We start from the raw sequence: 21,559 nt of genomic DNA, 5'->3' as shown, positions 1-21,559 counted from the left end.
TCCATTCTCTTTCGAGTGTTTTCTGTTGTACATTTTTGTCAAATTACAGTCGTGATGCTGACAACTGGAAATCACAATTCTTATTTATTTATAAATTTGAAGAACCGATTAAAAATATATGTTTTCTTTTTAAAAATGGGTGTTTAGTTTGAACTAGTATTTAAAAAAAATAAATAAATTATTTAAAAATTGTTTTCAAAAATATGTTTTTAGGCCTCTCCGTGCTTACTTGCAGCCAGGAGGAGCTTTGTAACCTGTTTTGAAAACGTTTTATAACCATTTTTACACCAAATAATATATTGGTATATATATATATACACAGATTTGTCTATTTTTTTAATAGTCTGTCAAATACTATTTTTTATGACCACATTTAGAAACATTTATTTTTATGATCATATTTTTGCTGTTTTGAAAGATACTTTGGTGTTCGTTTTTTTGGGGGGGGGGATTATAGGCACGTGTGCGACATCCGGGTATTGACGGTACATCTTAAGTATTTTTCATTGCTAAATATGGAACATGCTATGCGTGGAAGTACACGGTTTGGAACTCAACCGTGTGTGTGTGGGGGGGCGTTTCATAATAGTGAGGGATAAAGGCAGTTTGTTTTGGATGGGGGACAGTCAGGGGGGAAGAGTCTGCCTCCATAACTCACAGAAGCAAGCATAGAACCAAGGTGAGTCCACTCTCAACACTTTTTAACCTACGGTAATTCTCACGACATCAAATATGGAATGCGAGTCACACAGAATTCTTTGAATTTGGTACCATTCAGGCATTAATCAAATCATGCAGTAATCCAGGATTTTTGTCAGCAAAAACTAAATGTTTAACTTTTTAAACCGTGGGCGTCCAAAAGTAGTGATGTGTACGTACCACTGATTTTATGTCCCCTCCGATACGAGTAAAATTCAGGCTCGTATCGTCGATACCGATCCGATACCGATGCTTCGTGCAAATATACCCAATGTGTCTGGTAAAATTTAAAATGTAGTGTATTTCAAATGTTGAAATCATTCTTTAAACAATATAAAATCCCAGGCCGAGATAAATGATGGCGTAATTCTACACTGACTGTGTTATCATTATAGTGCCTCGATAGCCTTCGATTAAAGCATACATTCTGTTTTAGGATACCGAATGACTCATTTTATTGCAATTGCTATGTATAGTTTAGTGACACCTAGATTATGAATTATTTAGGAAACTTGACCTTTTTGTCTATGTGAGATAAATGTATAGCAGTGGTCCCCAAACTACGGCCTGTGGGCCGGATCCGGCCCGCCCGCCAGCGTCCAATATCCGGCCCGCGGGAAGTCCCAAGTAAAAAATGAAAAAAAAAAGTTTTTATTTTTTTAATTTTTTTTTAAACATGTCCTTTTTAATCCATTTTCTACCGCTTGTTACTCTCGGTGTCTCCTAGCCGCTCAGGCAAATCATATTGTCTAAAAATGCAATTTCCCAACGATAACGTGACATCATCGCGCACGGAATATATGTATATATGTAAATATATATATATATATATATATATATATATATGTATATATATACAGCCCCGGCCAAAAAATTTTTAACCCAATGGGACCCCTGGTGTATAGTCTCATATATTATATAATATATATTTTTTTCCCACCAATAATTTTTTATTTAGATTAGATCTCAATAATTTAGTTAATTTACACTGTGTTCATATGTTAATAATATACATTATCTAAAATAACTTAAGTATCGATATTTTCATTTAAGAATCGAGAATGAAGATTTGGTATCGGCGGTATCGATATTTCAGTATTGATCCACACATCTTCATTTGTGGCACGCAGCTAATTTTTTTAAAGGCCTGTGGCATATTCTTAAAAATACAATCTACAAAAAAAAAAGGTTTGCAGATTGATACTAATACTTGATACTTTTTTATTTATTAGCTTTTGAAAGTTTTTAGACTTTTTACAAAATATTGAGGATTACGTACTCCTGCAGGGTAAATCTGATTGGGTTTTACACTGAACCCCCCAGCCCCTCCTCAAACACACCTTCAGTGGAACATCTTAGCACTACACCGTCTGCACAGTGGGAGAGACAGTGGGCGTCTTTGTGCACGACAGGCGAGGCTGCGCGCTCCTCTGCGGTCTGCTCTAAGCTCAGGGGGGATGCGCATTAACTCTAAATTCCTCCGTCTCTAGTTTCTTCGCCCTAAATAACGGGATTTTACTGTAAAGTCAAGATGTGCGACACAGCTCATTTGATCGTGCGTTAATATTGTGGCTGGTAAGTGTACAGAGCTTTTAAGCCTGTAGCAATAATAATGTGGAGCTTTCCATGTCCACTCTGGTGGATAAAGGCGGTTGATCCCACATGGGAATGTGGTTTTAAGGCATTCCAGTGAACACTAGTGCAGGTCCATCCTGCCAAGATGGCACCAATCCAACCTGGAGCTGGTCTGGAGCTGGGTACAAAGCTTCTTAACTAATAGGAGGCAATGTGCAACGCTAGGCCAACACATGTCTGCAGCCTCAATTATATCTGGTGGCGTACCACAGAGATCAATGCTGGGACCAACATTGTTCAATCTCTATATTGTATCACAGGTCAAACTTAAGGCCCGGGGGCCACTTCATTTTATGTGGCCCGCGAACGCCTGGAAATATTTTGTTTTTAACAGAATTTTTTTTACTGCATGCAGCTGCAGTTGTTCCTAACTGAATATTGTTTATTATATTATTTACTATTATATTTTTGGGGTCATTTTAACCCTTTTTAAAATAAATTCTACAGTAGCTGAACCTAAATATCTGCTTGGCAAACAATGATAATAATCAAATGAGGGGGCACTTGTTTAATATCATGAGCCGATTATACTCTACAGTGGTGCCTCCACTTAAGAGTGTTTTGAGATAAGAGCTTGTCTCTAGGTTAATTGTTATGCCTTAAGTTGCAAGCAAACATTTGAGTTAAAAGCATCCCCACCATTAGTTGGCGTAGCAAATGTCACAGTGAACCCCGTAAGTCTTACTCGCTAGCATTAGCTTATGGATAGATATCGACATAACTTTGTTTTTCCAACTATGGGAAGCAATAAAGTGAGTGTGAAGGACAGTGCTAAGAAGAAGAAGTCGATGATATTCATTGAATTAAAGCAGGGCTGTCCAAAAACGTTTTGATTGGGGGGGCCGCATTGGCTCAAAAATTGTGTCCAAGTGCCGAAAACGGACTGCATGCTAAGTAAGTATATGTACGAGTAGATATTATTATAATAATAAAATTAATATACAATTAATAATTATTATAATTGGTTATTAAGCGTGTGTGAAAGTTCAACTCCTACTTTGTTTATTTCCGTGACAACCTTCTCAAGGTTTTTTAATCAATCAGAAATATCAAGCAGCTAAACTGTGCCAAACACTGATAAGTGTGGAGAGAGTGTTGTGCATGTTTCCCCATCATCCCTTGTAAAGGATTTAAATGCGTGTCATTTTGATTTTGTTTATGTTGATTGGACGTTTTTTTTATAATATCCACAAAGTTCAATGAGCAGGTTGTCTTACGTATGTGTGACCACGTTTGTTGAATTTTTGTACTGTATGATTTTATTGTTTTTGCACCGTGACTAAGGCAGGTTGTTTGGAATGGGTCATATAAGTAATTGCTGTACTTTGCTTACATGTTAATACAATTATTAGCAGAGTTAATTTTGTTGGCCACCAGGTGACAACAAAATAGCAATAATCACACCACTGGATATTTATAAATAATATGCATACACTGCTCCCGCTCAAATTGTTTATTGAACTCGTGCCGTCTTGCGGGCCAAATGAGAAATCATCAAAAACATGATTGAGCGTGTACTCGGTGAATCAGTTGGAGCATATGCGCCATACCTAAGCAGAATGAGTCTAACACCAGCCAAGAATATTAGAATAATATCCAAACGGTGGACATTTATTCATGAAAATATGAAAATGCTGCTGATGGTATGTTTGACAGTCTCCAAGATAAATGCTGTACATTATTATTATTTTATTTCATACAGCATCGCCGATACTAGCAGAATGAGGGTGAGGTTTGTTGTCATTTAAGAGTAAAATACAGTAAACAATTTTTAAACTAATGTCCATCCAGGGCTATCACATGTCCCCTTGATCTAATTTTACAAGACAAACTATTTATCACATGTACAATGTACAGTCAAGTTTGTCTCTGAATTCAACCTAACCTCTTGAGGAGCAGAAGGATGTTCTGGGGATGGTAACCAGGTTGTATAGGTCTGCATCCATATGTAGGGACAATGTGGGTAAAGTATCTTATCAAAAGCGGCATTCGGCGGAGCACCAAATTCTGGGCCCACTTACACAAGACTCCTAAAGGTCAGCCTAATCCCACCCTAAAGCCAAATTTGCTGGCCCTATACACACTTATGGTGTGTTTACATGCACTAAAATACTAATTATTGCATTGATTTGGTTGAAAACAGCTTTTGGAAAAATATAATTTAACCTTTAAAGATGGAATCTAGAACATATCTAGGCAAAACCCCCTAAATAATTTGGTTTTGTGTAAAAAAAAAATTAAATTTTTTTTGTTCTTGTCCATGGTGTGCCCCGCCCTCCTCCAGCCCCCCAGCGACCCTGAGAGGGACAAGGATGAATGGATGGAAAAATTGCTAACAAATTAAATAGAAAGTGGCCATATTATGAATCTAAATAATTATATAACCTGTCATTATTCACTTAAATATGATTAGAAAGTTTTCCGTTACGAGTGTAAAGTAGAGATTAGGTGATTCATGAAGGATTATTATCTGTGGATAATAAGAATCATAATAATGCATCATAATTGCTATGATTACATTATTATTATTGAATCTCCTGGAAGTTAAGCCTCCCCCTGTCTTTAAAACCTAGTGACGCCTCTGTTTTTTAACTTTAATCAAGGGTCCACATTTATATGCAACAAGATGCAGATATGAAACTTGTACATAACTTTCTCCTACACTGCCACAAATAGATGTATTTAATGTTTACCTTTCTTCTATCACGTAATCCTTGTTCCAAAATGTTGGTGCTGTGTGTGAATGCTGAAAGGTGAGCTTTGATGACTTTATGACGTCTGTGTTGAGTCAAGTCAAGTGTTCAAAGTTAGGTTTGCTGCTATCCAGGCGGAATGGAAATTTTTATGCCTGGGGGCAGGTGTCAGTAGTCTAAAACATTGCTAAATTGATACAAACAACCTTATTATTGAAGTTTCGCGGCTACCACATTCATGACATCTTCAAATTTACCTCACGTCTGTGTTATCGGTAAACTTGTCGGTTATCAATGACTTTCTCAACTTCCTGTCGCCACACTGTCTCAAAAGGTGCTGGCAGCGGTGGGATTCAAACCCACGCCATCGAAATGACTGTAGCCTAAATTCAGCGCCTTAGACCACTCGGCCACGCTACCGTTTAACAACAGTAGATTGGCACGTGTTACTGAGGTGTATTACTGTGATGTTGACCAACACTTATGGATGAAAACACGACAGTCTTTTATTTTGCCTTTCAGATGTTACATGCACTAAAATACTAATTATTGCATTGATTTGGTTGAAAACAGCTTTTTGAAAAATATAATTAAACCTTTAAAGATGGGATCTAGAACATATCTAGGCAAAACCCCCTAAATAATTTGGTTTTGTGTAAAAAACGCCTCTGTTTTTTAACTTTAATCAAGGGTCCTTGAACGCACCACATTTATATGAAACGAGATACAGACGTGAAACTTGTACATAACTTTCTCCTACACTGCCACAAATAGATTTATTAAATTTTTACCTTTCTTCTATCACGTAATCCTTGTTCCAAAATGTTGGTGCTGTGTGTGAATGCTGAAAGGTGAGCTTTGATGACTTAATGACGTCTGTGTTGAGTCAAGTGTTCAAAGTTAGGTTTGCTGCTATCCAGGCGGAACGAACCATTCCGCAAATTTTATGTGTGGGGGCAGGTGTCAGTAGTCTAAAACATTGCTAAATAGATATAAACAATCTTATTATTGAAGTTTCGTGGATATATTAATATTATATTAACATTTATGACATCTTCAAACTTTACTTCACGTCTATTTTATCTGTAAACTTGTCGGACACCAAATGACTGGCTCAACTTCCTGCTGCCACATTGTCCCAAAAACTCCTGGCAGCGGTGGGATTTGAACCCACGCCATTGAAAAGACTGGAGCCTAAATCCAGCGCCTTAGACCACTCGGCCACACTACCATTCAACAGCACTTTGTTAGCATTTGTTACTGAGGTGTATTCCTGTGATGTTCAACAACTCTTATGGATTAAAACAAGAAACAGTCTTTTATTTTGCCTTTCAGATGTACTCCCGCCTCTCTCCTGACAACCTCTGGATCCCGCTGCTCGGCCTCCCACTCCTCCTGCTCCCTGCAGCGCTCGCTGCAAAATGCCCGCAACAGTGCGTGTGCGACCAGATCCAGCTCACCGTGACGTGCGTCAACAAGAACCTGACCCAAGTTCCTTCGACAGTGGACGAGGTTTCACTCTCATGAGCTCACGGTCACGGGGCACACTTTTATCTCACCGGTGCGAGTACAGTACACCCCTCACTTTTCAGCAACCATCTTCTCAAGCGGTGATACTACAGAAATGGAACTTGTATATACTTTAGAGTAGTCAGTGTACAGCTTGGGGGGAAGTGTTGCTGTCCTCTCAAAACAACTCAAAACAACCATTGTCCAAATGTTGTGTTGCCAGCTTCACAATTACTACTCTAACCTTTTTGACTTTGGGACCCAACCTTTCTCTTACTCAGGGGCTCAGCCGCGGCCCGTTACAACAGTATTCATTTTTATATAATTTTTATTCAATAACTATATCTAATGTACTCAGTTCACCAAGCCTAAATCTCGTCAAATAACACAAAAATAGATGTGCTGGTCACAAAGATTCATTATTTATTTGACTGCAGTCAGGTTGATTAATACCAAAATAAATGCTTGAGTTGTCTCTCGTCTCTACGCTTCACTCTATTGCCGTTTTTCTAAACATTTCTCTATTGAAATATCATTTCATGGCCTGTTAGTCAAATACATGAATATTTAAGGATATTTTACACATTTTCCACTTAAATAACACATTTTCAAGCATTAACATGGCTAAATTAACTTGAAATAACAGATCTAAGGTATTGTACTGTATTGCACAGCAGATCATCTATAACATCAAACTAGTTGCAATATTTTCACAGGTTAGTGGTTGTGTTTAAGTCTATACTACTGTATAGTATGTCATATTTACTATATTAGGTAAAGAGTGATAAGGTGACAATAGGGGTGTTAGTTCATGTCTCCAAGGCTCTAATTATGAAAAAAACATGTTTAGAAGGTCATATATTTCTTCTCGGAAGTGAAAACCAGTGGTGGTCAACCAAGCCAAGATGGCTGTTACAGCAAGCAGCATGCGAACTATCTGAGTACAAAAGAGGCTTAAATCTTCCTGCAAAAAGCAGATATGAGCAAAAAATCATAACTATGCAATGGAATAGATCCCTATACTTTATCAAAAAAAGATTTGTCAAGTGATATCAAGGATTATACATCGGTGGAGTTCCCAAACATATCGAACTATTGTGTGCTCCAGACATGATTTTACACCACAAAACAGATGAAAACTTGGAAAAGCATGGAGGTCTATAACTTCTTTGTGTGTGGCTAGGTCAAGGAAATTGCTATCAAGACTCTCCCGGGTAATTTGCATCGTTTTTGCTCGGGTAAAGCTACATTTTAATGATTTAACTTTGCATCTACTGATGTTTATTGCTGTTGCACGCGCTGTTTACAAATAGCGTGTTTTCCCCTGTTTTTATCAAAATATAACTGTAGATGTCAACATTGTGTATGTGCTGAAAGCTTCATTTATGATTGCTGCCTTTGGTAAAAACTTAACTCTTTTAGGTTTTGCTCACATTTGCCTACCTTTATTTCAACTCGCCGAGTTGGGGCTTTTCAAAACATTCGTAGAAAACATCCATCCATCCATTTTCTACCGCTTGGCCCTCTCGAAGTCGCAGGGGGTGCTGGAGCCTATCTCAGTTGCATTGTGTTTATGAAATACAAATAATATCAAGATAATACTTAAATGGGAAATAATGAACGTTAAAAGTATATCAAACAAACCTTTAATGAAGTAATCACGATCACTGCAAACTCATGCATTCTTTGACTCTGTTCCCTTGGACTGGAGTTTGTGCTGCTTTTCTCGTCGTTTAGTAAAAATTTGCCTCTCGAGGAACTCTTTTTTTATTCTTTACGCGATTTAAACAAGTCGTACAGCCAAAAACAACACAAGCGTAGGGCATTTTTCCTTTGAGAAAGGCAAAACGACATTTATAGTACCCATTGAGAACAGAGCTAGCTTGGCCACCACGCATATTTAATGGCCGGTGCGTGAGCCGGATGTGACGTCAGTAAAATCCAAGCAATAACACAGTTTTTTTTATGCTCAGGGTGTTCGATTTAGAAATAAGAATCCCTACTTTGCGGAAATTCACTTATCTGGAACCAATTAACAGCAATAAACGAGGGACGGGTGTAATCAGATTTTACCAGTTTTTTTTTTTAACTGATTGAAAAAGACATGATTAATTCAGTTATTGGGTGATGAAATAAATGAATTTAAAAAAAAGTATTTTCCAGACTATAGAGTGCACCAGCGTATAAGCCGTACCCACTAAATTTTAGAAGAAATGTTTTTTTCAATATATTAGCCGTATCGGACCATAATCTGCAGATATATACATGGTCAAATTAGTTATTTACACAGAAAGATTTTGTAAATGTTTATTTACATACTGTACCTTAATTATTTCCAAACGGTGCATGTCACATGGCAGTAAAACCGCTGGTCAAACAAAACAGAAGTCATTGTCATGGACCCACTAGCTGCGGAAGCTAGCTCTCCAATCAGTTTAACAGACTCAATAACTCTACAATATGGTGACATTTGTTTAATTTACTGAGGAATTTGTGAAACTGAAACAATAAAAAAAAAAACATTGCCATTACACAGACAACGTGTTAGCATATTAGCTAATGCTAACGAGGCTATCTTCATTACTTTACGAGAGCACGTACAAATATGCATGAAAACACTCCTACAAGCATCACATATGGGACGGTTTAATAAATATGAATAGTTTTAGTTATATTGTAAAACTTACACACGTTACTTAGAGTGATGAATGAATAAATCATACGATTATAAATGCTATGGACAACTAAAAGACGAAACGGCACAGGAAAGCACTAAACAAAGAAATACTGTAGACGTTCACCCTGCAGCACCTGCAGTGAGCAAAGTCGTCCAAAAGATGGCGCCATAGCACAAACAATAACACACCTTTTCAAAGTCTCTGTGTTTTCACGCATTAAGAAATAATTACAGGTATTCAGTACACAGTATTTGTACTTGCAAAACACCAGGTTTTGTCAAAGCATCTTCCTGCTTAAAAATGTTGCGTGAGTTGACGTGTGAGACAGCACCCTCTGCTGGATTTATATCTACATCACTCCTTTTCCCCGGCCGATATCGCCATCAAAGCCCTTTCTTTATAAGTTACCATTTCAAATACTTTAAGCGTGGGACTACTGTACTCGCTTTAGTGAGATACTACAGTACTTCCGCAATTGTACTTGTAAGTTCTCTTGTAGCTCAACTTGTTTTTTCCCTTTGCAGATCACAGTCAAATTAGATCTTCATGGGAACGACATCCAGGAACTCCCCACTGGAGCTTTCAGACACACACCTTACCTGACTCACCTGTCGCTGCAGCGCTGTAACATCCGCAGGGTGAAGGAAGGCGCCTTTCGAGGTCTCGGCCGCCTGGTTTTTCTCAACCTCGCAAACAACGACGTTGACATTCTCTACCAGGTGGTCTCACACAAATCACCTGTCAGACTGACATAGAATGACAGACACCATAAGCAGTATTAGACTAGCATACAGAACTGTCCAGGATAGGATAGCACTACGGATAGACCCGTTTTAAGAGCAGACATACATTGTACAGGGTGACAGAACAGGAACGCTGATGGGTCGGCAGTATGGCGGCGCCCTGTATAAGTTGGGAAAAGGTGGGCGCGGGGAAGGAATAGGAGTAAAAAAAAATTAAAAAGTCAATACCAGACTAGGCTCTATGGGGGCCACGGGGCTCAGTCTGGGGCCAGGAAAAAAAACTCGAAATTATTTACACATGTTGCAACACAGAAACCACAGGACTTGCAACAAGAGGAGAGGGTTGACCCTTCTGGTGCTACTCCAGCCATTCGTCGCACGGGGGTCGGGGTATGTGTGCATATCTGTGTGCGGGAATCCATGGTGTGTATGTGTTATGTTTATAGGCCTGGAGTCACTGTGCAGGCACGTCGAATAGAGTTAAACTCCCCAGTTGTTGTTGAAGGAGGGAGGAATTCAGAGCCGCTATGACTGTGCTTTCCTCGCTGTAATGTTTACGGCCTCGCCAATGCCATTTGAGGGAGTCGAATTGCAGAGCCTGAGAGGGACAATCGGTGGAAAATGGATAGACGGATGGATTATTTATTTTACTACCAATAATGTATTTTTGATATCTATCTACAGCAGCGAGACAATTAAATGTTCTTCCATTACATAGCAGGAGTTGTGAATACTCAACTTGTGTACCCACTTGTTGCCATTCATACCACATTAATTTTATCATGTAAAATATGAGCCTTGGTTCCGTAAGAATTAAACAACATGGTGGCCTAGAAGTTTGATGAAGTACAGTAGTACCTCGGGGTACCTGTTTATTTGGTTCTGTGACACAGCTTATACCTCGAAAATCTCGTATTGTGGAACAGCGTCGCCCATTGAAATGAATTGAACTGATTCAATCGGCGTCTAGACCCCCCAAAACATCACAATTTTAACATGTAACATTTAAAAAAAATAAAAACAAACGTTTAGATAAGAAATATTGTAAAAAAAACAACATTGATTTTAATAATATTGATTTTTATTGACAAAAGTCCTCCGTTTGTATATTACATATTTAACATTCTTGGATGGCCTTAGACTGATTCTGCTTCAGTAGGGTGCAAACAAGCAATTCTACTAATGCTTCGCCAAGTTGATGCAGGTTTGCTCTTGTTTCTGATCATTTCTTTAACTATTATAAAAAAATACAACATAAGGTGGCAAGAAATACGGCAATAATAAATAAAGCTAAATATTTTGTGTACCAAAAAACACTCCATTATCTACTACTCGCTAGTGTTCCTATATCTGAGGGAAATAACTACAAAAGCCACTAACCGTGTAACAATTTTTGAATTTGCAAATAGCTAAATTTATGTACAAAGCAAACTAAAACCTGCTACCCAAAAATGTTCAACAATTCTTCCCAACAAAAGAAGATAAATATAACCTTAAAGAAAAATATAATTCAACACATTTGTATGAACGTACAACATATAACACCTTTAGCATATCAGTATGTGGAATGAAATTATGGAATGGATTAAGTAAAGAAGTCAAACAATGTACTAATATGATCAAGTTTAAGAAACTGTTCAAAGTAAAAGGTAGAAGAATCCTGTTTAAAATTTGTAATTATTGAAAAATTAGATCATCTTATTCATCTCATTATGAGAATTACAATTTATTTACCTTTTTATTGAGAACTTTACCTTTTATTATTTATGATTTAAATGATGTTACAAATTGAGAACAGCAAGTAAAATGGGTAGAATTAAATAAGCTCTGCTTCTTCCTATTCTTTTTTGGACGCGTAAAGAGAAACTGAAAATATAATGTACCATATTGTAAATGTATACATGTTTCAAATAAATTTACCAATAACTCAGTGAATATAATCCACTTCTTTTCAGCACTTTCTTGGTTTTGATGTTTGGAAAAACTAACTTTTGTTGATCTCTAGCTGTAAGCTAATACAGCAAGTAACTTAACCTAACTACATTTTCTAGTAGCTTGGCGGTAGCTTAGCTACTTTTTTAACGAGTAGCTCTTCCTGTAGCTTAGCTACTTTTAGACCCATGTAGCTAGGTAGCTTACATCAAAGCTAAAAGCTACTAAAAGAAAAAATGGACTGCGAATCCAGGACAAAAAAATATGGAGAAAATACAATGACCTGGATGAATGAGAACATCATACATAGGGAGAAAATCCATGATGATTGGTTGGTGTTCGTATGATGAGTCACAATTGGTTAAGGTTAGGGCAAAACATTACGGACTGGCCAATCAGAGGCAAGATAAGGCGGGTCATCAAAACCAGGAAACAAAATCATAACAGTCACGCACTCATGTCACATGACGACAAGGGAGTCAGAGACAGAGGGACGCTTCAAGCTGACGACTCAAAAATCAAAGAACAATACTTGAAAATGGCAGAGAGATTCTCTCCCGCAGATTAGACGACATCCAGGAAACCCACAATAATGTTCATAGCCATATTTCGACAAATGTATGTGTTTAGAAAAAACAATGCCTAAAACCTTAAATTTTAGTTGTTTACTCTGTAAACCAAAATCATAACTACTCTCTTCATCTAAAACGTCCAACACAAATTTAAGAACACACATTAAGGTGAGTTGAGTTCATGAAAAGTTTTACTGCACATAACCATTACCAACTGTTCCCAAACAACACACAGGTCATTGTTTTTTGTCAAGATATTGATAGATGCTGTTTGGTAGAGAAAATAAATAACATCATAGGGGTGGGCCAAAGAAAAGGCAAACTAAATAAATACATTCAGTGGGGTGCAGGGACCCCTAGAAGGTAGTTGTAGGGTTTTCCCAGCTAAATGACAGCTAGTTAATAGTAATGGACACTTATTGGGTTCATTTGTACACTCTCAGTTACATTGATATTATACATGTGGGCCCATAAAGAGAAATGCCGTTAAATGTAGCTATGATGTAGCAAGCTACTCTTGCCGTGTAGCTTGCTACAATTCTCCAGGGATAGCTTCCCCTGTAGCTGAGCTACATTTAATCGAGTGTAACTTGTAGCTTGAATTACAAAATTTTCCAAGTAGCTTGACCATCACTGGACATTTGCTACACCAACTAACGGTAGGGATGCTCATAATCATTAGCCGAAATCAGCTCGTATCCTGAAAAACTTGGAATCTGGGCCTCTTATTCCGTACTACCACTTTACTGTAACATTTCTAAAAATTAATTCAAATCCATTCTTGTATGCACATTTTCATCCCGATTCTCAGGATTCTTCATCAAACAGACAGATTGGTTACACGCAACGCTTGGCCGTTTATAATGAAGATATCATACGAAAAATTTGGCATTAATTCTAGCCGAAAATCGAATCATACGTAGTGCGTAAAAAAAGCCATGGTACGACTGTACTGTACTTGGTGAGGAGATGCCAGTTTTCTGAAACCCTGCTCAAGTGTTCCAAAATGTCAGTTTTCTGTAAAAATCGGCGTTAAAATACATATTTTTGTACTGTAATAAAACTCTCTTCGTCTGGGGGAATGCAGGAGTCCTTTGATGGTCTGTCCTCGCTGAAGCAGCTCATGATCGACCGGAACCGCGTGGAGGAGATCCAGCCCGGAGCTTTCTCTCAGCTCGGCTTCCTCAACCTGCTCTCGCTTTCACACAACCAGCTGGTCTACATCCCCAACATGGCCTTCCAGGTACGCACACCTGCGAGCACTTCCTGCTTGGCCGTCACGTAACATCTCTCCTCTCCTGACAGGGTCTGCAGAACATCAAGTGGCTTCGTCTAAGTCACAACTCTCTGAACTATCTGGACACGGAGGCCTTTGCGGGTCTTTTCACACTCAACCGTCTCAGTCTGGACCACAATGAACTGCAGTTTTTCCCCACGGAGACAATGACCAGGTTGGTGAACAGTAAGGTTCAAATCCAGTGCGCCAACTTGAATCAAACGCTTGGATTATGCCCTCTTTTGACCCAGATTACCTCAAGTGACCCGTGTGGATCTGGGTTACAACCCCATGACTTACCTGGGTGAGGAGTCAGTGTCCATGGTCAAGCTAACCCACCTTTTCCTGGACCACATGTCCCTGCAGGACCTGGCCAACACAGCTGTATCCAAGTCTCCCAGCCTGACCCACTTGGACCTCAGCCACAACCAGCTACGTGTCATCCAACCCTTCACCGAGGGCACCCCTAAACTGGCACGGATCCACCTGGCTGGGAACCCCGTCTACTGCAACTGCTACATGCGGCCGCTCAGGTTCCTGCCTACCTCCATCAATGATTTTCCTCCGTTCTGCATACCCCTGCACTGACCCTTTTTTGCACTTTTTCTTTAGGGAATGGGCTATCAGCCGGAAGGTGAAGTTGATTGGCACATGTGCAGGACCCTCACATCTCTCTGGAGAGAACCTGGAGGCTGTCTACCCACAGGAGATGCGCTGTCAGAGCCAGGAGGCCATGCTGAAGGTGGAGTTTGAGGAGGCAAATAGACGGGCACCACCGCCTACAGAGGAGCCGGAGAAAAAGGTCAAGTGTCCTGCTAACTGCGTCTGTGACGTGAGTAATGTGCTTTTTAAACATAATGACATAAATATGCCATATCCCGACCAAACTGCGTTGGTACCACTGGGTACTGATTCACGGAAAATCAAACGGTGGCATATTTCGATAACTTTGTTGTACGTGACATCTCGTCCGGTCGGCACTTTGCTCACTCAAGCACTTGGTCAGGAAACAAGGAGTCAAGCACTCAGCAGCACTGCCTCTTGGTAATGTTACAATTTTCAATCCCAACAAAGCAAGAAGAAGATGCTCGAAAGTACAGTAAGGCTCCACTTTTCAAAATGCACTAGCTCGATGCTAATTGACTTTGGATTTGCCATAGACAATCTACTGATTAGCATTAGCCAATTTAAGTGGCGTTTAAAACACCTCCAAATTTGGTAAACAAATCTACAACTAAGATGCACATTGAAACCAAACATATAGTGTGTGATAAATATAATACTTACAGTATAAACACTTTCTAGGACTCAACAAAAGACAAGACTGGCACATTCAACTTAATAGCAAAGACTACTTACTGGCTAAGGCAACACGCAGTATCTTATACACTACTGCAATCTAACGTCTTGGAATTGCAACTACATGCAAAGTCTACTATATGATACAGTATAGTACATGCAAATAAGATACAGATGTGTTAAAAAACAAGGTAACAACTGGACAGCTCATTGTAAATATCTTTTTTTTTTTTATTTCTTTTTTTTTCTCCAAATAATAAACATTTATTAATTCATTTGAACACACACAAAAATTACAGAAATTTGGTACTGTTAAGAACAAGTATCGATTTAATATACAGTACCAGGAATTGGTACCGTATCAATTCAGAAGTGAATAGTACTTCACTTCGACACCACCCCTGGTGATACTATTATATTGATACCAAACAAGTAAACACAGGATCAATATTGTCAATATTGATATGAATACTTTTTACTTTGACACTTTTCAAAATTATTGAATGATTTTTCTTTTAACTTTACATTTGTACAAGGGGATTATATCACAGGTCAATTCTTTTTAACCACTTGGTGTCAATGATATCGATATTTGGCTGGATCTGCCTGTGTCAACTGTCCACAGTCACAATTTTATTCGTCCCACTCTCAACATGGGTGAAAATTGGTGCGTGTTAGTGTGTTATTATGGAGTCAAAGACAGTTTCATCAGAGTTGACATTATTGTGGGAAAAAAAACAAAATACTTTTTTGCTACATTTACAATTTGCAAACAACAGGAAGATGCTGTATGAGGTACATCGTTGTGGTCTGCAACCCTTTCTTATGTCCGGCATGTCTTCAGGCGGAGAACCATCACTCGTCCTGTGAGAACCGCGCCCACACCAAAGTTCCCCGCGGTTTCTCTGCCAACACGCGGCTCCTTGACCTGCGTGGCAACAACTTCCACTACATCCCTAGTAACAGCTTCCCTGGCGTGGCCCAGGTGGTGTCCTTGCACCTGCAGCGCTGCAAGGTCGTGGATGTTGAGAATGGCGCTTTCAGCGGCATGAAGGGCCTCATCTACTTGTACCTCTCTGAGAATAACATCTCATCCCTAAACCCTGAAGCCTTTAAAGGTAAAACACATTTTATGGCTTGACTTTGGGGTTGTAAACGATATATGATATCAGCTTTTACCACTATTGTGATAATGCATGTTGATGACACATTCTAGTTGTGTCCCGCAAATTTGACAACGACAAGCGCACAAAGGCGTCCTTAATGCAATGTAGCATTCTTCAAGGGCAATGTCCCTCCACAGTGCGAAGCCGCTTCTAAATCACTAATCCCTGCTTCCAATGCAGCGAATAAACGTTTCTTACAAGTATCACTGCAGGACCAGAGGACAAGGAATAATAACGAAAACATACTACACTACACACCAATAAGAGAATACCAGAATACCAAAGATGCATAGCTAACTGCTAAGGTATAGCTCTTGGATGTAAACAGAGGTGGGCGGATCTAAATAAATATCAATTGTAAGGAAGTATAGTATCAGTATTTGGTTGATACAACAGTGATTAGATTGATCATTTTTATTACTACTAAATCGAGGTTGATTGGCAACACTAAATGGTCCCTAGTGTGTGAATGTGAGTGTAAATGTTGTCTGTCTGTCTGTGTTGGCCCTGCGATGAGGTGGCGACTTGTCCAAGGTGTACCCCGCCTTCCGCCCGAATGCAGCTGAGATAGGCTCCAGCAGCCCCCGCGACCCCGAAAGGGACAAGCAGTAGAAAATGGATGGATGGATTACAACTAAATCGTGTTTTGTCCTATTTGTTATTGGTTACATACTGAGCAAATAAGAGCCAGTAGTTTCTGCTTTTTTTTAGTTATTTTGCAATATTGACTTTATTGTAAATTTGCTATGTGATAAAATAATTGATTTAAATATATAACTGATATTCTTACACCACAAGCCTGTGTTTTTGTCTGATAATAATTGTGATCAAAAATTAAATCATTAAGTAATCTTAACAATTTGAAGTATCAGTATTGGTATGACCAATACTGGCCCTGTTACTACTTGGTATTAGATCGATACCCAAATTTGTAGTATCGCCCAAAACTAATGTAAAGTATCCAAACAACAGAAGAATAAGTGCTTATTACATTTTAACCAGTGGCGGGCCGTACGTTTCTCACCAAGGCCTTCAGTGATGTCCTACTTATTCCGACTTCACCTCTCAAAATACCGTAATTGATGTCACCACATGGACACGGCTGTATATACTATACAGAAACACACTTGCACACTACTCTGCATTGAAATCCCTCAACAGTGTACAAAAGGGTCTATTTTTGGGCGCATTTCACATTCAATCTACCCGCTTCAGCAGTTAAAACATATCTTACATGGTACTGTCAAAATTAAAAGAATTGTATAAAACAAATGAAACATGAGAAAATAAAGAAATAAAATATTTGAACTCACAATTTTAGCACCTATTTCGACGCTTATAAGCCAGTGGTACCGTCGTAGTCGTTTGATTTGTGTGAAAGTGTGAAAGTGGCGGGCAAACCATTTCATCGCCGGTGTTGTGCCAAAATGTGATTGCCTGCCAAAAATATATTTCCTTCGCGGGAGCGCGACCTAAACCTGCATTGCTTAGCGTCGTCTGTCCACAGCGGATTACTAAGTGTAAGACAAACACTTTATCTCTGTGGTTATTGTACTGGTGAGTTTCATGTGGCTTTCTATGGCTTTCTATGGCTCGTATGGCTGCGGCGTGATTGGATACTCACTTGGGACTCCTAAGTGAGTATCCAATCACAGGACGCGTAAATGTCAGGGCCAGCTAGAAGGCCTTATTGACAACAACTCGTGATCTGATTGGCTATTGCAATTGTCTATCAACTGTATGTGCCCGTTCACTTACAGTGCACAGACGCACGCATTGTTGATTCTGAAGGCCCCGGGCAGATTTCGTGCAGCATGGCAACATAAGCTAGCTAACTTCTGATTGGATACAAACACTAACCTGAAAACAACAGCATTGAAAAGAGCATAATATGACATGAAGAGAATATTAATACTTTTAGATTTTTAGGGAAAGTAAATTAAAAATTACTTTTATCTTTAATTATGATCATGATTTCTGGTTATGTTAGGCCAGCAGAGAAGGCCTTGCTGGCCCTGACGGCACACCACCGATTTTAACAGAAGTGTAGATAGAACATGTTACAGCAGAAAGTAACCAGATATTAACAGTGCATTAGCAAGTACATTAATAATAATTTTGAGAAAAGAATACAATCGGAAATGACGTAATATGTTACCGCATACTTGAGCAGTTAAATTAGGAGCCTCTGTAACCTGTTTTGAAATGGTTATATTATCGTTTGTATGGCAAATAATATATATATATATATATATATATATATATATAGTGATGTACCGGTACATCGTTATGGTAGGAGGCTGCAATATATATTGTGATATAGATTTTAGGCCATATCGCGCTTCCCTACTTTTTTTTACTCTATATCATTGGTTGGAATTTGCAGGCCTCCCTCAGCTGACTTACCTGCACTTGGAGAAGAATAGCTTCAGCATCTTCCCTAAAGGGGCCTTCAAACTGCTCCCGGGGCTTCTCACGCTCCATTTGGAGAATAACTCCATTGCCAAGCTAGAGGCAAACATCCTGAGCGGCGCGGAGGGCCTCAGGTCTCTCTATCTTAACGGAAACGCAATCGACCACGTGTCTCCTAAGGCTCTGGAGCAGGCCAGCCATCTGGACACGCTCCACCTGGCAGGGAACAAGCTGAAAGAGGTGCCTACTGAAGCCCTGAGCAACGCCAGGAACCTGAAGGACCTGAGGCTGTCAAGAAACGCCATTCGATGGGTGGGACCAAACGCTTTCCAGCCTTTGGCGAGCTCGCTGAGGGAGCTTTATTTGGATAATATGGGGCTGGAGAAGGTGAGTGGAGGTACTTTACTTTTAACGTAGAACTTAAACCTCCTGGTGGTTTCATGGTGTTGTCCCTCACTATCAAGATGTCACAGAGCTCCCTGGCAGGCTTGGCTTTGAGGAGTCTCTTCCTGGAGGGCAACCAGCTAGAGCAGGTACCTGACCTCCACCCGATCACTTCTTTGGAAGTCATCAACCTGGCGGACAATCCTCTGATGTGTGACTGCCCTCTGCTGCCACTGCGTCTGTACGTCTTTACTTCTCACACACACACACACACACACATGCAAACTGCAAAACCCAAAACCAGTGAAGATAGTACATTGAATAAAAACAGAATACATTGATTTGCAAATCCTTTTCAACCTATATTCAATTAAATAGACAAGATTCTTAACGTTAGAACTGGAAAACTTTGTTATTTTTTGCAAATATTAGCTCATTTGGAATTTGATGCCTGCAACATGTTTCAAAAAAGCTGGTACAAGTGGCAAAAATTACTGAGAAAGTTGAGAAATGCTCATCAAACACTGATTTGGAACATCCCACAGGTGAACAGGCTAATTGGGAACAGGTGGGTACCATGATTGGGTATAAAAGCAGCTTCCATGAAATGCTGAGTCATTCACAAACAAGGATGGGGCGAGGGTCACCACTTTGTGAACAAATGCGTGAGCAAATTGTCCAACAGTGTAAGAACAACATTTCTCAACGAGCAATTGCAAGGAATTTAGGGATTTCACCATCTACGGTCCGTAATATCATCAAAAGGTTCAGAGAATCTGAAGAAATCACTGCACGTAAGAGATGATATTACGGACATTCGATCCCTCAGGCGGTACTGCATCAAAAAGCGACATCAGTGTGTAAAGGATATCACCACATGGGCTCAGGAACACTTCAGAAAACCCCTGTCAGTAACTACAGTTCGTCGCTACATCTCTAAGTGCAAGTTAAAACTCTACTTTGCAAAGCGAAAGCCATTTATCAACAACACCCAGAACGTCACCGGCTTCGCTTGGCCCGAGCTCATCTAAGATGGACTGATGCAAAGTGGAAACGTTTCTCAGTTCGAACATTAAATATCTGGTCTTACAGTCTATTCAATTGAATATAATTTGAAAAGGATTTTCAAATCATTGTATTCTGTTTTTATTTACGAATTACACAACGTGCAAACTTCACTGGTTTTGGGTTTTGTACAAACCTTGTTACCAACGTCTTTTTGTCAACAGAGACCCTGCTGGTTTTATTTTGCTTCTGTAGACAACGTACCCGCTGAAGATAGGAGTTAATTGGAGCATTCAGTCAATAATTTAGGGACAGTAAAGGTAAATGAATCATGTAGTGGCCATGACTAGATTGATTCTGTCATAAGAGGTTAAAGGAAAAAATGTTTTGTCCAGGATGAATTGTTCTAACAAGACATGGGCTAAATCATTGCATAATTACATGATCGTTAGGAATTCAATCCGTTGTGTGGAAATACATTTTTGATTAAGTACTAGGCAAAATAGAATGTACTGTAAACAAGTCAGCTATTTGTTACATTGCGTGTGTTTGTTTAACCCTCGTGCAACATTAAGATGGACACACATACTCTTAAGCTCTAACAGGATGTCATGAGTCAGCATTAATATTTTATTGTTTTAATTTCAACACTTGCAATGTTTTTAACCACTTCAGACCTATCTATTATAAAGTTTATATTATTTTTAGGTTGTTTTTTTTTGCAATTTCAAATGATTGTATTTTATTTTTATTAATATACTAAAAACAATAATATATTTCTGTGTTTGTTTTATAGTTAAATGTAAATGTCGCAGACCCATCAGTCTAAACCAAATTTCTCCTAAGGGAGACAAGATAAAATATAACAAAATTATAAAATGTTTCCATAGTCCATCAAGAACATAATTGTCTATACCAGTGGTTCTCAAACTTTTTTCACCAAGTACCACCTAAGAAAACACTTGGCTCTCCAAGTTCCACCATAACAACTTACATTAAAATACAGTGGCGTAGTAGGGCTAAGTATTCATTAAAAACAAGGCAGAGGTATTAATTAGCAAGTATATTTAATATTTTTTGCCACTGTAACATTACACACAGTTTGAACAGTAACACTGTGTTCGTATATAGGAAAACAAAACACTGTACTTTAATCTACTGATTTTGTGGCGTACCAGTTTGAGAAGCACTGGTCTATGCTAAATTGTCATTGTATTTCTTTTGTTGTAGCTGGATTGAAAAAGTAAACCTGAAGGTACGAGCCACCTGTGCCAACCCACCTGAGCTAACGGGCCGCAGAGTCCAAGACGTCCACGTTTTCAAGGCATGTCCAGGAGGTGACGTTCTCCCTTCTCCTCCCAGCATCGCCCCAAAGCGAGCCAAGGCACCCAAATTTACCAAACCTAAGCCGACACCCCTCAGCACCTTTAAGCGGGGCAAGATGCTCAAATCCAAAACCAACCTTGGCAAGAACCCAAGACTTAAAGCTGGAAAGAAAACCAAGAGACGCAGCCTGGTGTGAACCTGCAGTGTGCTGTTATACTTTTATTTTGAAA

At 39.2% G+C, this 21,559-nt stretch overlaps 1 protein-coding gene and 2 non-coding genes across 5 annotated transcripts; 1 reads left to right on the top strand and 2 right to left on the bottom strand.

Annotated features, from left to right (window-relative positions):
- Positions 1 to 623: 623 nt before the first annotated feature.
- chadlb (chondroadherin-like b) lies at positions 624 to 21,527 on the top strand. Of its 3 annotated transcripts, XM_061967349.1 has the most exons (11): positions 624 to 679; positions 6,363 to 6,539; positions 9,739 to 9,933; positions 13,549 to 13,704; positions 13,767 to 13,912; positions 13,989 to 14,270; positions 14,350 to 14,569; positions 15,881 to 16,154; positions 18,589 to 19,001; positions 19,079 to 19,239; positions 21,234 to 21,527. In XM_061967349.1, the coding sequence occupies exons 2-11, from the start codon at positions 6,363 to 6,365 to the stop codon at positions 21,523 to 21,525; spliced, it is 2,316 nt and encodes a 771-aa protein (XP_061823333.1). In that variant the 5' UTR covers positions 624 to 679; the 3' UTR covers positions 21,526 to 21,527. The 3 variants fall into 3 exon arrangements, with proteins under 3 accessions (XP_061823333.1, XP_061823335.1, XP_061823334.1); XM_061967351.1 differs by lacking the exon at positions 624 to 679 and having other exon boundaries at positions 6,443 to 6,561; XM_061967350.1 differs by lacking the exon at positions 624 to 679 and having other exon boundaries at positions 6,460 to 6,588.
- On the bottom strand, positions 5,366 to 5,447 carry trnal-uag (transfer RNA leucine (anticodon UAG)). The gene has a single exon. It is a non-coding gene; the product is annotated as a tRNA-Leu (tRNA).
- trnal-uag (transfer RNA leucine (anticodon UAG)) lies at positions 6,177 to 6,258 on the bottom strand. The gene has a single exon. It is a non-coding gene; the product is annotated as a tRNA-Leu (tRNA).
- Positions 21,528 to 21,559: the final 32 nt, after the last annotated feature.

Source organism: Nerophis lumbriciformis, linkage group LG11 (genome assembly GCF_033978685.3).
Source record: "Nerophis lumbriciformis linkage group LG11, RoL_Nlum_v2.1, whole genome shotgun sequence".
NCBI classification, from domain to species: Eukaryota; Metazoa; Chordata; class Actinopteri; order Syngnathiformes; family Syngnathidae; genus Nerophis; species Nerophis lumbriciformis.
This window is presented reverse-complemented; position numbering and strand designations above follow the sequence as displayed.